The sequence below is a fragment of the Pinus tabuliformis genome, chromosome 6 (genome assembly GCF_031772625.1).
Source record: "Pinus tabuliformis cultivar Carrire ecotype Pingquan chromosome 6, CPIR1, whole genome shotgun sequence".
Classification (NCBI taxonomy): domain Eukaryota; kingdom Viridiplantae; phylum Streptophyta; class Pinopsida; order Pinales; family Pinaceae; genus Pinus; species Pinus tabuliformis.
Window position 1 is genome coordinate 1,762,170,505 of NC_142292.1, and position 16,088 is coordinate 1,762,186,592.

The following is a 16,088-nucleotide window of genomic DNA, read 5'->3' on the forward strand; positions in this document are numbered from 1 at the left end:
GGTCAATTTGAATAAAAAAAGATTAAATTGTAAAAAGCTAAAAACAAAAAACTAATGATCCAATAGACTATTTTTAGTATCATAAACCTCATTTCATATCATATATTTTAAAATCAAAACCAACACAAACATCAAAACACCAAATTGATATATAAACCCCTACCCTTCCTCGAATTGTACTGGTTTTTTTTCAAATTATATAAAATATATAATATACTGGTTTATTTATTTTCAATTTGATTTAATAAAATTCATTACTCACTCCTTTTGGCTTCTTTATTTTTAATTTATTTCATAAAACCATTTATGACTTCCAGTATTGGCCGCCCGCTGTTTCAATTTGTTACGCGGTATGACGAATTCACCGTAAACCTCTACCTTGCTTCAAAATATGTTATACACGGTTACCTTCAAAGTAGTTAAGAACATCAGCGAGCAGATGAACTACTGATTTGCGAGCAGGATCGTCTTTGCCAGCTATTGATTCCTTTTTCCAGTGATGGCGGAATTGGCAAAGGAGACACCGTTATCGATATCACAGGGGTTTAGGATCAGGAATGCACACATTGTGGCATACTGTGCTCTGCTACTCTTACTCGCGGACAGTCTGTTAACTTGTGCCATTATTGCGTATGTTCCATGTAAATTCCGCTCCTCCTCCCCAACTTCCCACCTCTTTCATTGTCTTATCTGCTACCTTTTTTTTCCATGTCTTTCGACTTCCGTCTAAGTTTAACCCAGACGTTCGTTTTTTAACAGATACTAAGATCGATTGGGATGCTTACATGTCACAGGTAAGTACAGGCTTATATACAGAAAAGGGTATGCACATTGTTCGTCTTCGTTTGTGATGGATTTACAAGCAAACAAATAATTGATTATTGGTGTGTGAGATATTTAACATGAACGAACATGAGGTTGAATCTGTTTCATTTATGTTGGTGTTGAGTAAGGGCAGGTGAGGGGCTTCATAGGAGGGGAGAGGAATTATGCAGAGCTGAGAGGGGACACAGGACCTTTAGTTTACCCTGCAGGGTTCCTTTACTTTTACACGGCCTTTCAGTTTCTCACAGGGGGTGCAGTCTTCCCTGCCCAGGTACCTTTTCTTCCTGCATAACATATATTTATTTGTATTTTTTTTAGTTAGAGAATTCATGATGTTCAGAAGCCATCCATCCCAAATAATTATTTTTATTTTCGGATGAAGAAAAAGGATTAAATCTAAATCTGAAAACCAGCTTAGGCCTGTTGCATTGTATCGGATCCGAATGAAAGCACTTAAGTAGTATTAGTGATTAATGTTCATTCCAGGGGCCTTTTTACTTCATTAAGAGCACCATTTGGGTCTGTTACACCTCATATCCTCTACAGTGTACCCGCATTTTTTTCATAAGATATGACCATGTTAATGAGCCCAAATTGTGATAATTTCTATGTAAGTGACCTTCTCGGGCGACTTGATATACAAGTGTTGACTAATGGTGGCCCAGACCCCCTATGGTGGATGGTCATGGCAGGTCCACTCCCATCTTATTGAGCATTTAGGTCCTGGGTAGGTATTCAAGAATCTTGGGATGGATCTACTAAGACACATGATTTACAAGAACCCTAATTACTCACTTTATTGCTATGTAAAAGGTGATTGCACTTTGTAAGGATTGTCACACCCATGGTTCAGCATAGCTATTTTCCCCACATGGACCCTCTCTATTCTTATGTATTTTCCACGCTTTGGCCATGAGCCCTTGGAGGTGGTTCTACTCATGTTCATTTGGTTTCATACTCTCCAAGGTACTTGCATAGTTTATGAGACATATCGCCTTTCTTGAGGCATTGGTCACATTATCCAAGGCATAGAGAGGCTAGTTGCATCTACTTGGATCCCCACATGCTACATGTCAAATGCTAGAGCACTCTCCTCTTTTGGATACATTTGAATTGATTTTCATTATTATACACATGTGGGCATTTATGATAGACATAGGGGTTATTTCATCCATATTTGATGATGTGGAGGTCACTTGGGTGATGTTATACTTTGATGATATAACTTGGCACTCACTTAAGGTGATTTAATGGTTTTTAGATGACCTAAACCCATGATTTGAAGACTAATAATCTAAGATAAAGGAGCCATCCACTTGTGAAGAGTTATTTTGGACCTCTTGAGAGGTCGTTCCACCATTTTTTGCTAGATGTTGGGATAGAAGTGGACAAGTGTTAAAATTGGCAACTAGGGCCAAACTCCAAGTGGGTCTACTTATTTATGGCAGCTGATATTTTTATTGGATTCCTCTCGTTGAGAGGTGTAGGATTGATCTAAAGATCATCCGATTTTGACATGTATTCATAGTGATATGAATTTATTTGTGTTATGTGACAATTTGTCAATGTCGGCCAACATCCAAACTACCCCCACTTGTCCTCAACGTTTCACCATAAATAGAAGAGGTCTTCAAGTCATTTAACACATCATCTCTTGTGATCTCTCTCCACTTGTCTTTGGGTTTTGGTGGTGGGAGAGATCTAAAGAGGATACGTTGCCCTAGCCCTAGATGTCGTCACAAAAGAAGGCCTTACGTAGCCCTAAGAGGAGGCACCTCCACACAGTCAAGGAGGATTTATCTACACAAGGAGAGGTATTCTATCCGCAATCTTTAAATAGACTAGGCCGTAGTTTAAGGAGGGTTCTTATGTGCAATGTCACATGGTTCAGGTTCGACAATGATTAGGTTCGGCTTGAGTTTGAATTTTTTGATGAGGTATATATATATATATATATAAGGAATTATAGGATAAAATAGTAAGAAATCAACATCAGTAAACATAAAAAATGTTATCACGGACATGGAAACTGCAAGGATAAATTACAAGCTTGAGTTGTGACATGAAGTTATGAGTTTTGATCTGTGGACTTGGTCAATGGCTATGAGGTTCGCTAAACCTCAATTTTTTTTTTTTAAAGTTCGCCAAAATTCGAAACTCAAGGTTAAAGTTTGACGAACCTTGTGACATAGCTTAAGTGCCCTAAACACAGTCTAAGGGAGCTACAATTCACAGCCTAAAAGGGTTCTCTAATCTACAGTCTATGGGAACCTTCATCCGCTGTCAAGTCAAGCTCTAAAGAAGCCCTAAACGCAGGTTTGTCAATCACCTTCCATCCGCTGTCAAGGAGCCCTAGCCGCAGTCAAGGTAAGGCTTATACTCACAGCTAGCCGCAGTAAAGGGAAGGCTTCTTACGCTGTATGTAGGAGGCTCTACCGAGATCTAGGAGGAAGCCCTAATCCGCATTTATTAAGGATCCTAATCTGCTGTTATACATGGTTCAGATGAAGCCCTAAAATGCTGTTAATGGAGGTCCTTATACTCAGCCTGAAGTAGTCCTAAAGAAGCACTCATTGACAGCTATGTTCACAGCAAAGGTGGTTGTAAGGAAATATCTTATCACAACATTAATACATGTTTGCTGTAGGTAACTATGTGATGAAGGGAGCTGGTATAATCATGCCCTAAGGACTGTTTGATAAGCCACAACGTTACTGTAAAGGAAAGTGTTAAAGTCTGCTCCTTGGTGTTTGATTATTTACTTTAGCATTGCTATGTGCTTGGCCATAGGCCATAGCATCATAGCAAGGGTTTATTAAGAGCTGATCCATTGAGATCAGTGCCATCATCAGTTCAGTTACATATCACATAGCAAGGGAGTTTACGGCTGCATATTATGCCCTAATCAGAATTGCAGGAGCAACTTGTCATCAGTGGATTAATACAACATGATGCAGCATGATGGATGCAACATGATAGATGCAGCATGATGGGATGCATCATAGTGGTGATGAAGTGCAGCATAGTGATGATGGATGTAGCATGGTGATGGAATCACCTTGGAGAATCCGTTGAAGAATGAGATCTGATAAGTGTGCCTTCACCTGAGTTCAGATCTGCAATCCTTGTCATCAGAACTATTGTGTCATCTTCATGGTGAAGATCTCTGCTCTTATCTTGTCAAGTCAAAGTGTTGACTTCTGATGTATATGTACTATCTCTCTCTCTGTTGAACTATTGAAGAATATAAGAAGAATTGATCAAGGGTTTCCCCACATTGGGGTTTGTCCTTGGCTGGCGCCACATCTTGTGTCCTCTTGTCTTGGCTTGTTTTTCTGCGATTTATGTTTATGTTCTATCTGCATTTTACTATCATGCTAAATGTGATTGCTAATTTGGAATTGATATTGAGCTAATATGGAAAATTGAAGTAAATTTGCTCTAAGCATAGAACATACCTAAAATTAACATGGTATCAGAGCTGAGGTGAAGACAAAGCCCAAGCAAGAGTGAAAGAGCAATCACCAAAGACAGTTGGAAAGGACAAAAGGCTTAATGGGTTCCTCATCCCTCTTCAAATTCACCAAGGGTGAAGTTGAAGCAAAGAAGATTATTAGAGTGGTGCAGTGGAAGCGTCTGGTGGCCTACCTAAAGGCCACTTCAATGGAAAGTCCGGATCTAAGGGTGGAAGGAAAGGCAGATGCCTTGCTTGCAATAAGTTTGGCCATTATGCGAGGGAGTGTCCAAAATAGAAGGGACACATCACATGATGATGATCACAATCATTCCAGGGGCATCTTCAATGATCGAAGGAATGACAGGTAAAATGGCAAAGGAAAAAGGAATGCAGGGCATCATGAAAATGGCCGACTCTTCAAGAAAGCAAGGAACTCCAGGTATGAAGAATCAAATGTTGCTTCTGAGTATTATCTTATGTCGGCCCTCTCCAGACTTGTTGGGAAATTGGCTTATTGATAGTGGTGCCTCAAGGCACTTCACTGGATACAAGGAAGCGCTCTCTAATATGATAGAGAAGGAAACAATCTTGGAGATTATTCTTGGAGACGATGCCACCTATCCCAGAAAGGGTGAAAGGAATGCTACCCTTCAATTGAATGAGGGTAGCACAATTCATTTACAAAAAGTTATTTATGTACCTGATCTCAAGAAGAACCTGGTGTCCATTTCGGCAATGGAAGTCAAAGGTTTCAAGGTGGCATTCATCAATGGAAAGGTACGCGTTTGAAAAAGGAATTTTCAAGATGATTTTACTCTTGGGTTCAAGGTTGGCAATTTGTATCAAGTTGCAGGAAGTCTAATGCGGACCATGTCGTGTGTCACATCTCTTCTATGGCACCGAAGATCTGCCCATCTTCATTGTGGGGCCCTACTCGATGTGAGATAGATGGTGACAGGGATGCCTGAATTCAAGAAGAGCATGGAGGTACATGTCCAAGATGTACCGAAGGAAAACTTACAAGGGGACCATTCCCCTCATGTAATAGCAAGACCACAGATGTGGATCAACCCGAGAGGTTTGAGATTCATGATCAGGAATCTCATGTATGCAGGTTGAAGAAAGCTCTCTATAGTTTGAAGCAAGCACCCGGGCTTGGTATGAGAGGATTGATAGCTATCTGATGAAGCTGAGATTCACTAGGAGTGAAGCCGATCCAAACCTTTGCTTTAAGGTTGTGGATGATAGACCTCTCATACTGGTACCTTATGAGGATGACCTCTTTCTGACAAGTGCAGACCCTCTCATTTGCAAAAGTAAGAGGGAGTTGGATTCCAGATTTGGAATGGTGAACTGCAAGCCCGTGACTACCTCGATGAAGCCTAACTTTAAGAAGTTATGCAGTAGTGATGCTGGACCTGATTTGGGAAATGCCTTTGAGTTTCATAAACTCATACTAGCATTGATGTTCTTAGTGAACTCTCGTCCGGATATATGTTTTACAGTTAGCATGTTGAGCTCATATATGGTTGAGCCTCACTAGATTGGTGCCCAGAATCATTTGAGATATCTTCAGGGCACAATCTCTCATGAATTGAGATACACTGCTGGAAATGTGAAGCTGCATGATCATTCTGATGCTGATTAGGCAGGTAGTGTGGAGGATCGCAAGAGCACTTATGGGTGCTGGTTCTGCTTCGATATCCTGGATGAGCAAGAAGCAGAAGTCGGTTGTTTTGAGCACTGATGAGGCCGGATACACAACTGTGAGTATGTCCTCTTGTGAAGCTGTCTGGTTGTGGAAGCTCTTCTGTGAGCTGTTTGGACACGTGCTGGATACCATCGTGATCTTCTGTGACAACCAGAGGGGGATTCGATTGTTGAGGAATCCTGTGTTCTATGATCGCTCCAAGAATACAGACATCAGGTACCACTTTATCTGGGATATGGTACAACAGGGAGCAAGAAGGCTCCATCACTCTGGGATATTCAGATGAAGCCCCTGGGAAAGGTCAAATTCTTGAATTTCCGAGAATGACTAGGAGTTGTGGAGAGACTCTCTCCTGAAAGTCTAGTATAATATGGACATTGAGCTCTGGGAGCTCCGGGGGGCTTGGGGGTACTTCTTGGAGCGATGAGCAACCATAGGGTGAGTGGTTTAGCCTTCCCCTAGTGGTCTGCTATGTAGGTAGGAAGAGTGGTTCATCCTTCAACTGTCGAGATACAATCATAGGGTGAGTGGTTCAGCCTTCCCCTAGTGATTTGTTGTGTACAAGGTGAGTGGTTCAACCTTCCCCTGGGATACCCCTAGCGACATGTAGGCGGGATGAGTTGTTCATCCTTCTCCTGCTGAGACATCCTACCCATGCAGTCTGGCACTCATGGGAAGTACCTCTCATTTGGCCAATGAGTAGGGAAATGAGGATAGGGACCATAGTAGTACCGATGGACACATCGTGTACCTACTGTACTCCCTATGCTAGGATGATATTGATCTGGGATCAATTGGAATTGACTTTCGGTCAGTAAGAGTGATACAACCCACTCTCTTTTGGAACTGATTTCGGATCAGTAACAGTGATATGCTACACTCTCTTTATTTGGAATTGATTTCGGATCAGTAAGAGTGGTATGACACACTCTCTTTATTGGAACTGACTTCAAGTCAATAAGAGTGGTATGAGACACTCTCTTTTATCTGGGATTGACTTCGGGTTAGTAGAGGATGGTATGATACATTCTCGATCACTTCTTCTTCTTCATAGTTCAGTAGAACAAAGCAGAGTAGAGCAGTGCAGGGCACTGATAGCTGAGATAGTACGGACTGACAGATGGATTAGCAGATGGAGTTCTCCCTAGTTGAGAGGGAGTGTTAAAATTGGCAACTAGGGCCAAACTCCATGCGGGTCTACTTATTTATGGCAGCTGATATTTTTCTTGGATTCCTCTCGTCGAGAGGTGTAGGATTGATTTAAATGTCATCCGATTCCGACATGTATTCGTAGAGATATGAATTTATTTGCGTTATGTGATAATTTGTCAAGGTCGGCCAACATCCAAACTACCCCCGCTTGTCCTCAATGTTTCACCGTAAATAGAAGAGGCCTTCAACTCATTTCACACATCATCTCTCTCGATCTCTCTCCACTTGTCTTTGGGTTTTGGTGGTGGGAGAGATCTAAAGAGGATACACTGCTCTAGCCCTAGATGCTGTCACAAAAGAAGGCCTTACGCAGCCCTAAGAGGAGACACCTCCACACAGTCAAGGAGGATTTATCTACGCAAGGAGAGGTCTTCTATCCGCAATCTTTAAAGAGACTAGGCCGCAGTTTAAGGAGGGTTCTTATGTGCCCTAAACGCAGTCTAAGGGAGCTACAATTCACAACCTAAAAGGGTTCTCTAATCCGCAGTCTATGGGAACCTTCATCCGCTGTCAAGTCAAGCTCTAAAGAAGCCCTAAATGCAGGTCTGTCAATCACCTTCCATCCACTGTCAAGGAGCCCTAGTCGTAGTCAAGGTAAGGTTTATACTCACAGCTAGCCGCAGTAAAGGGAAGGCTTCTTACATTGTATGTAGGAGGCTCTATCGAGCTCTAGGAGGAAGCCCTAAAATGCTGTTAATGGAGGTCCTTATACTCAGCCTGAAGTAGTCCTAAAGGAGCACTCATTGACAGCTATGTTCATAGCAAAGGTGGCTGTAAGGAAATATCTTATCACAACATTAATACATGTTTACTGTAGGTAACTATGTGATGAAGGGAGCTGGTATAATCATGCCCTAAGGACTGTTTGATAAGCCACAACGTTACTGTAAAGGAAAGTGTTAAAGTCTGCTCCTTGGTGTTTGATTATTTATTTTAGCATTGCTATATGCTAGGCCATAGGCCATAGCATCATAGCAAGGGTTTATTAAGAGATGATCTGTTGAGATCAGTGCCCTCATCAGTTCAGCTACATATCACATAGCAAGGGAGTTTAGGGCTGCATGTTATGCCCTAATCGGAATTGCAGGAGCAGCTTGTCATCAGTGGATTAATGGAGCATGATGTAGCATGATGGGATGCCACATAGTGGTGATGAAGTGCAGCACAGTGATGAAGTGCAACATAGTGATGGTGAGCGCAGCACAGTGATGAAGTGCAACATAGTTATGATGGATGTAGCATGGTGATGGAATCACCTTGGAGAATTTGTTGAAGAATGAGATTTGATAAGTGTGCCTTCACCTGAGTTCAGATCTGTAGTCCTTGTCATCAGAACTATCGTGTCATCTTCATCGTGAAGATCTTTGTTCTTATCTTGTCAAGTCAAAGTGTTGATTTCTGATGTATATGTACTATCCCGCTTTCTCTCTGCTAAACTATTGAAGAATATAAGAAGAATTGATCAAGGGTTTCCCCACATTGGGGTTTGTCCTTGTTTGGCGCCACATCTTGTGTCCTCTTGTTTTGGCTTGTTTTTCTGCGATTTATGTTTATGTTCTATCTGCATTTTACTAGCATGCTAAATGTGATTGCTAATCTGGAATTGATATTGAGCTAATATGGAAAATTGAAGTAAATTTGCTCTAAGCATAGAACATACCTAAAATTAACAACAAGGAATATCTTACTCTCAAATGAAGTCCTTTTATGCAATCGGGCCTCCTTCTATGTTTGATATCACTTTGTTTGTTGGAGGTTTAATTATTTATTTTATGACTTGGAAAGTCATTCCCATCTTTATGGAAGTACCTTGACTTGATGTATGGGCGCGGGCATTCATTTGAGACATATTTTGAAGGTTAATAAGCAATATTTGAGATGGAGCTTCAATCGCGCTACGCTTCCTGCAATTGCATTGCGCTTTGTTGCAATTGCACTGCTCTTCCTGCAACTACACTGCTTTATGCTTTCCTGCAATCGCGCTGCTCTTCTTGCAATTGCATTGCACTTTCCTGCAATCGCACAACACTGCGCTTTCCTGCAATCGCACTGCAGTGTGCTTTCCTATAATCTCACTGCTCTTCTTGCAATCACTTTGCGCTTTCTTGCAATCGCATTGCGCTTTCCTGCAATTTGCATCGCGCTTTCCTGTAATTCGCATTGTGCTTTCCGGCAATTTGCACTGCACTTTCCTGCAATTCGCACTGGTAAACTAGGAAACTTGAATTGGCAAATTCGGCCTCCTTTTGTCACTCTGAAACTGGAAACCTCTGTGAAGAATAAGCTTTGGCAATTTCTTTTCTCAGTCACTGCTGGGGAAACCTTCTCAGTGTCTTTGAAAATCACCCACTCGAATTATCTCTATGAGTTGATCTATCTCCAATGTTGCCCATCGATTCCCTTTATAGTCTCCCATTCACAAATGAATGGGCACGATTATAAATTCACTTGACCTAATTGATGGCTAAGATCAACTCAGAAACTTTCTACAAGCTTCTAGAGGTAAATTGATCTTATCCCAACTAATGTCAATTAACTATACACTTTTTCTAAGTTAGACCTGGGAAATAAATAAAAAATCATTAATTGACATAATAAAGATATTTCCCTCAGGAAAAATTACATGAGCTTGGAGATAATTAAATCCTCTGTGTTCCAAGCCTCAATGACACCACTTAAGACTAAAACACCTGTTCGAGCTACAACATCTAATAGTCATAGGTTCATCCTATGGCTTTATTCCTAACCTAGAGGCTACATGTCTATCTTTGTGCTTGAGTGCCAATGTTTCCATACATAATTTTTAGGACATTTTCTCATTGATGCATCTTTTTGATATGCTCTTAAAACCTATTATACTTTATGGCACCTAGGCTTAGGGCCCTAGTCTACTTTCTGATTTACCCAATGTAGAGAGAGTTCAATTTATCACTCTCCAACATATGCTATGTTGCAAATGGAACATATGATTTATTGTGAATGGACTCTCTTCTAAGCCATTTTTAGTGCCGAGTTTGGTGTCACTCCTTGTGCCCTGAGAGCATTTTTCGGCTTGATTGATTTTCAACACAGGATATGCGCATTGGTGATCTAGTGGAGCGTAAAAGCCCACGATTCTTTTACTCAATTATATGAGAATATATATGTATATAAGATGAATGAATAATTGAGGGTGACTTTATATATACGTGTGTGAGTATTGAATAATTGATGATGACTTTTACTATAATAATAATAATCATCTAATTTTAAGGTCATGGCCAAGCTAGACACCAAATTGGTGTATGAGACCAAATCCCCTCTCATGGCATGATCTCTTGCTGTCTGATTTGTGTTCCCTTCTACTATCATCAACGTTGTTCTTTGGCATTTCATCAAGGTCCTTCTCCTTTATTTCCCACTAACACTCACCTTTTTTCAGACTTGTTTTTTCCATTGGTTTTGCAATTTGGGTTGGATTTGAATCTAAGTAAAAAATTATCATTTGCTTCAGTCTCTTCATTTTTACCTTCTTTGTGGAAATGCAATCATCTTGATTTTTTTCAATCTCCTTGTGATTATCTTTTTATGAGCAGGTTCCAGTTCAATGTGTTCCGTATCTGTCTTATTCATATTTTTCATATGCTTTATTTATTGACTCATGGATACGATCAATGGGTTTGTTCTTTAATTCATCAAGAATGGTGGTTATAGCTTTAGAAAATGTGTCCATGGTATACCCACAAAATGGTGGTGGTATTGTTGACAAGCGTATAGTGGTTTGGCTCTTGAAATTTTTATCAAGTTAGGTCAAAATAAATAAAGAAATTTACCAAGTTTAGTAAAAAGAAATATCGATTATAATGAATATTTTTTTTAACCTATGGCCATTGAAGAATTGTATGGGCTAGGCAATTTTTTTAGCTAGTTTGTGTTGAAAATTGGCAGCAAAGGGAGTGATTCCCTCCTTGGAGAAGCCCAACAAAACCTAAGGAGACCTTACTTGCCCTTGGAAGAATTAAATTTGCACATGGGAAAATATTATTTTTGTTGCTAGACCAAGTTAACACAAAAAGTACAAGTTGGCCTAAAGGAAAAATTCGACCTCCTCAACCACATATAAATACACCACACTTGGCATCATTTAGAGACATCACATCACACATCTTCTGTTCATTTGATTGGTTTATACACTCATGAAATTGCAGAGCCGAGTTCATACATGCAAAGGAGAGAGAAGGTAATTCTGTTGACCAATGTTGACTTATGTTTTTGGCACTGTTTGACCAATGTTGACTTCGTTTGACTTGGTTTTGGATCTGTTTTGGGACGCTGAGTTGAGTGGGAATTTGAATGAACTTTTCTGGGCATGTGGGCTACCTTTGACCGCAGACTTGAGCAGGGTTTCCCTGCAGGTTAGGTATTGACTTTGACTGAGTTATTGGAGGACTTTTTGTTTTGTTTTGACTGAGTTTGGCTGAGGGAAGGAGGCCACATTCTTTGACTGGTTGATTGAACGTTTTGGAGCTGATTTGACTGTTGACCAAGGACTAGTTAGGGTTGCGTTGACTACTGTTGACTTTGACTAAAAATTGCAGAATTGGTATTTGATCATATTTGACTTTTATGCTCATATTGGATTGGATATTGATTGGTTGACTTGGTTGGTCAAGGCTATGACATTTGACTAGTTGTTGATGTACTTGGACTATGTATCTCTCTGCTGAACATTTGATGAACATCTAATAGAAGAAGAATCTAGTTAGGGTTTTTCCCCTTGTGGGGTTTTTCCCTGGTCTTTGACCAAAAATCTCTGTGTCTCTATTGATCTTGGCTGTCTTCTATTATGCATATTGTTTACTGTTCTATCTACAATTGCTTACTGTTATTGGATGATTGAAAAGAAATTGGAAAAGTGATTGCTATTGAAAGAAGAATTTGTTAAAGTGATTGTTACAACATAGAACATTGAAAAAATTAACATGGTATCAGAGCTGAGGTGAAGACAAGCCCAAGGAGACAAGAGCAATCCCCCTTTGAAGATATCTTATCCGCTGCTGAAGTTCATTTGACTTGATCAAAGATGACTACCTCATACTTCAAGATTGAAGAGAAGCTAAATGACTCATCTAACTATGCTGTCTGGAGAGCTAGGGTGGATTTGACTTTGGAGGAGAATGATGTTTTGGAATATGTTGAAGGAAAGGTACCCGAGCCTCCGGAAAATGCTTTTGCTGCTGCCAAGTCCAAGTACAAGAAAGGTGAGGTCAAAGCTAAGAAAATCATTATTGATTCTTTGAGAGACCATTTGATTACTTATGTTTCAAAATTGAAGAAGTCTAAGGAAATGTATGATAAGTTGGTTGGGATGTATGAGGTCAACAACTTGAGCCATATTCTTTCTTTGAAGAATCAACTCAAGGACATCAAGATGAACAAGGGGGAGACCATTCAATCATACTTCATGAAGATATCTCAACTCAAGGATTACATCTGATAGAGAGATTACATCTAATAGAGAGTTGGTTCTAATCGCCCTTGGGGGTCTTCCTACAATCTGGGAAAGATTTATTACAACCATTAGCAACAATTACAAGTTTCCTTCATTTGATGAGCAAATATATCTTTCATTTATCTTAAGGCACTGGTTTTATGGTTTTAATATGTTAATGATTTTTATTGTTCATATCATATTTTTCTCATAATTCTTAAAAGTAATCCACTTTCACTTTAATATCTCTCCTAGAACCTCACATTTTTTTTATCTTAGTTTTCCATGTTAGGGACCACCCCCCATAGCTAACCTAGGAGATAAATTAAACGGAGAGAGAGTGGATTTAGTGTGACAACCCCTTCTCTTAGTTCCCTGCCACCAACCACACCTTGTGGGGTTGAAGGCTTTTCTCTCTGACTTGTAGGTAGGTGTAGGTGGTAGGGTCAACAAGACCTTCAACAGAGTCGCATGTGTGCAGACTCAAGCGAGTGCTGTATGGATTGAAACAAACACCCCGTGCTTGGTACACCAGGATCAACAACTATTTCACTAGGTTGGGCTTCACCAAAAGTGAAGCAGATGCAAACTTTTAGCATATTGTGGTTGAAGGTAAATTATCGATTATAGTATTATATGTTGATGATTTAATTCTAATAGGTGATGAAAAGCTGGTAAAATCTTGCAAAGAGGATTTTGCAAGAGAATTCAAGATGAAGGACTTGGGGCCTATGCATTATGTCCTTGGTATGGAAGTATGGCATGGAGATGAGGAACCCGTTTGTCTCTTACGGCAAGTATGCCAACGAGATACTGAAAAAGTTCCACATGGAGAGCAACAAACCCATGGAGACTCCTCTACATGGAATTGGAGGACAAAAGATGCTACTTCAGGTGAAGTAGTAGAGGCTACTATTTACAGACAACTTGTGGGTTCACTTATGTATATGGTGAACACACGCCCGAACATAAGTTTTGCAGTTAACCAACTTAATCGAACAATGGTTAAGCCAACCAAACTGTATTGGAAGGCAGCTAAACATGTGTTGAGATACCTTAGAGGCACCACTCGGTTTGGTCTTTGTTATAAATAGACAGAGGGAGTGAAGCTGCAAGGCTTACCTGTTGGACACCTAATCCTCTAAGGGTTGGTGTGGAAGCTGAACAACCAAAGGGAGTCCAAGGGACTACTTGGAATATGAAACCAAGGGTCATTCCTATGTATTATAAATATGTATCATTGTGAATAAGAAAAGTAATCTAATGTTTATCTTTCATATTGCCTTTGCCATGTATGTGTTTAACATGGTATCAGAGCGAGCGATATCCTGCCTTGCTCATATTTAAGCCACTGTTTTCTTGTGGCCTTTCTCTATGTGTCTGTCAGACCTGGGCATTGTCTAAAATATTCCAAAATCTATCTGCACCTGTCAGAACGCAAGACCTAAATTTGGGTCTCTGCCCTACTAAATCTTGGTATATATGTTGGCTACTGTTAGATCTCATGATTGGTTGAGTTGGGCAAGGCAAAGGGGATGTTTTCAGATTAGAGGATGAGCTTGATGACGATGAAGATGGAGTAGGTTTATCGCGCTTTTGGATTTGCATGGTGCTGTTGAATTTGCCATCTCTGGCAGCCTGAAACGAAGCGACTGCGCATGGCTGCGGGATACTTCCACTCAAACGCTTCAAGTACAGTCGGTATTTCTGCAAATGGCTTGCAATGTTTTCTCATTTAAGTCTTGGAACGTTCATGATTTCGAGAATCCTCTTCGGAGTTGCGTAGGATTTGATTAGACAACCATGGAATTCATAAATTTCAATAAAATACATTTAACGTTTATTACATCTTGTTCTGTCCTTTGATTCTTGGTCAGAAATGGGAGATTCCACCCACGAGTTCTTGTTTAGACATTTTCCTGCTTCAGCAAAATAATAACCATCAATTAAAGATTCTAGTGAAGAAATTGTAGATGCAAAAGTCGTGGAAAGCTCTTCGTCTTTTTCTCTACCATTAGCATCATTTTCCTCGAATGCCACAATGTACCACTTATGTTGCTCAACTATTTCTTCATGGCCCCCTTTAAGGTGTTCTTTAGAATTTAATGCCAGAGGTTTGAATCTCCACTCCAACTTCTTTGAATGTTGTCGCTGCCATACGATGGTGAATGCGACCCCTCAAATATAACGTAGCGAAAGTCGTAATTGCAAACATTGGGGACAAGTTTAGAAAGATTGTGGAATCCCTTTCTTTCGCTGTGGCAATTTACATCCATTGTGATGCCGGTGGAGTGAAGTGTTTGCGGGCATAACATCATTGTTGATGGTCGATTCACACTAGTCAACAAATCATGGGCCTACAGATAGTTGCATTGCCTAATGTTATATGAGCATTGAATACAATGTCTCAAATGCAATGGGAAATGTGAGAGAGTGCTTTAGCTGCCGGAGTTAGCCTCAGTTTCTTTGACAGAGATCCAACAGTTTGATTGGCACAAGATTGTGGCTCTTCAAAGGCATAACACCGAACGGTACCTGCAATATCCTGCCAAGTCATATTCAAATTGGGAGTGAAAAATAGGTGGATGCGAGGGGATTTTAGAGGTCAACCAAATCTACCTCCACGTTAGTACGTTAGTATCCATATGTGGAGTTGAACGTTTCATTAAATTTCTCTCAGCATGAATTGTATTTCTCTTCAACGTTTGCTATTTGGCGAAATGTAGAGATGCGATATCATTTTACTTCCTGTTAAGGTACCTGCGACAGGAGTACCACTGGGTTTTTCACCTACTTCCAGCAACTACGATATTGGATTGAGTTACAAAAAAAAAAAAACCTTGTTATTGAATCAAAATCAGTTGACCCATAGCCACTTGATTTGTTTCTTTAACCTAGAAAACCATTTGGAGTTTTCTCCTAAAAGATCTATGTTAAAGAATGAGTTGAAGCAACATCGATTATGACTTCAAGTTCAGTCTTCTTCCTTTGCGGCCTGCGCACAATCTGCTTATTCGAACAACACCCAGCTATCTGCTCGGGCCCCACGGTAATGTTGGATAGGTGACAACATTTCAGAAAACATTGACTGAAGAAAGATACTCTCGAAGCTCTCGGATATTTTGTGTGCTTTTGAACAGGTATTTCTGCACCATTGAAGTTGCTTGGCTCTTTAGCTTTAACAGTGGGATTGTGATTGTTAGACATAAAATGCTTGTTGAAATTTCAAGAAATCGAAGAGAAAACAAAACCCGAGTAGATGACAATGATGTGGATGGTGTAGTTTATTCACATGAGAGCTTGGATGTACTTTTAAATTTGTTGAATGTTACTAGCAACCAAAAAGCAGTATAGCTTCAAGGATTTCCCTACTATAATTAGGCACATTTAATTTTGAAAAATATTGCATTGCT

At 40.1% G+C, this 16,088-nt stretch overlaps 1 protein-coding gene across 2 annotated transcripts in view; it reads left to right on the forward strand.

The window, feature by feature from the left end:
• Positions 1–320: 320 nt before the first annotated feature.
• LOC149265985 (dol-P-Man:Man(5)GlcNAc(2)-PP-Dol alpha-1,3-mannosyltransferase-like) overlaps positions 321–16,088 on the forward strand; it is a 374,817-nt gene continuing 359,049 nt past the window's right edge. For both annotated transcript variants that reach the window (XM_089429913.1, XM_089429915.1), the window contains exons 1-3: positions 321–641; positions 760–794; positions 959–1,096. In XM_089429913.1, coding sequence (XP_089286039.1) covers positions 500–641; positions 760–794; positions 959–1,096 — 315 coding nt within the window. In that variant the 5' untranslated portion in view covers positions 321–499. The remainder of the gene's footprint in view (positions 642–759; positions 795–958; positions 1,097–16,088) is intronic.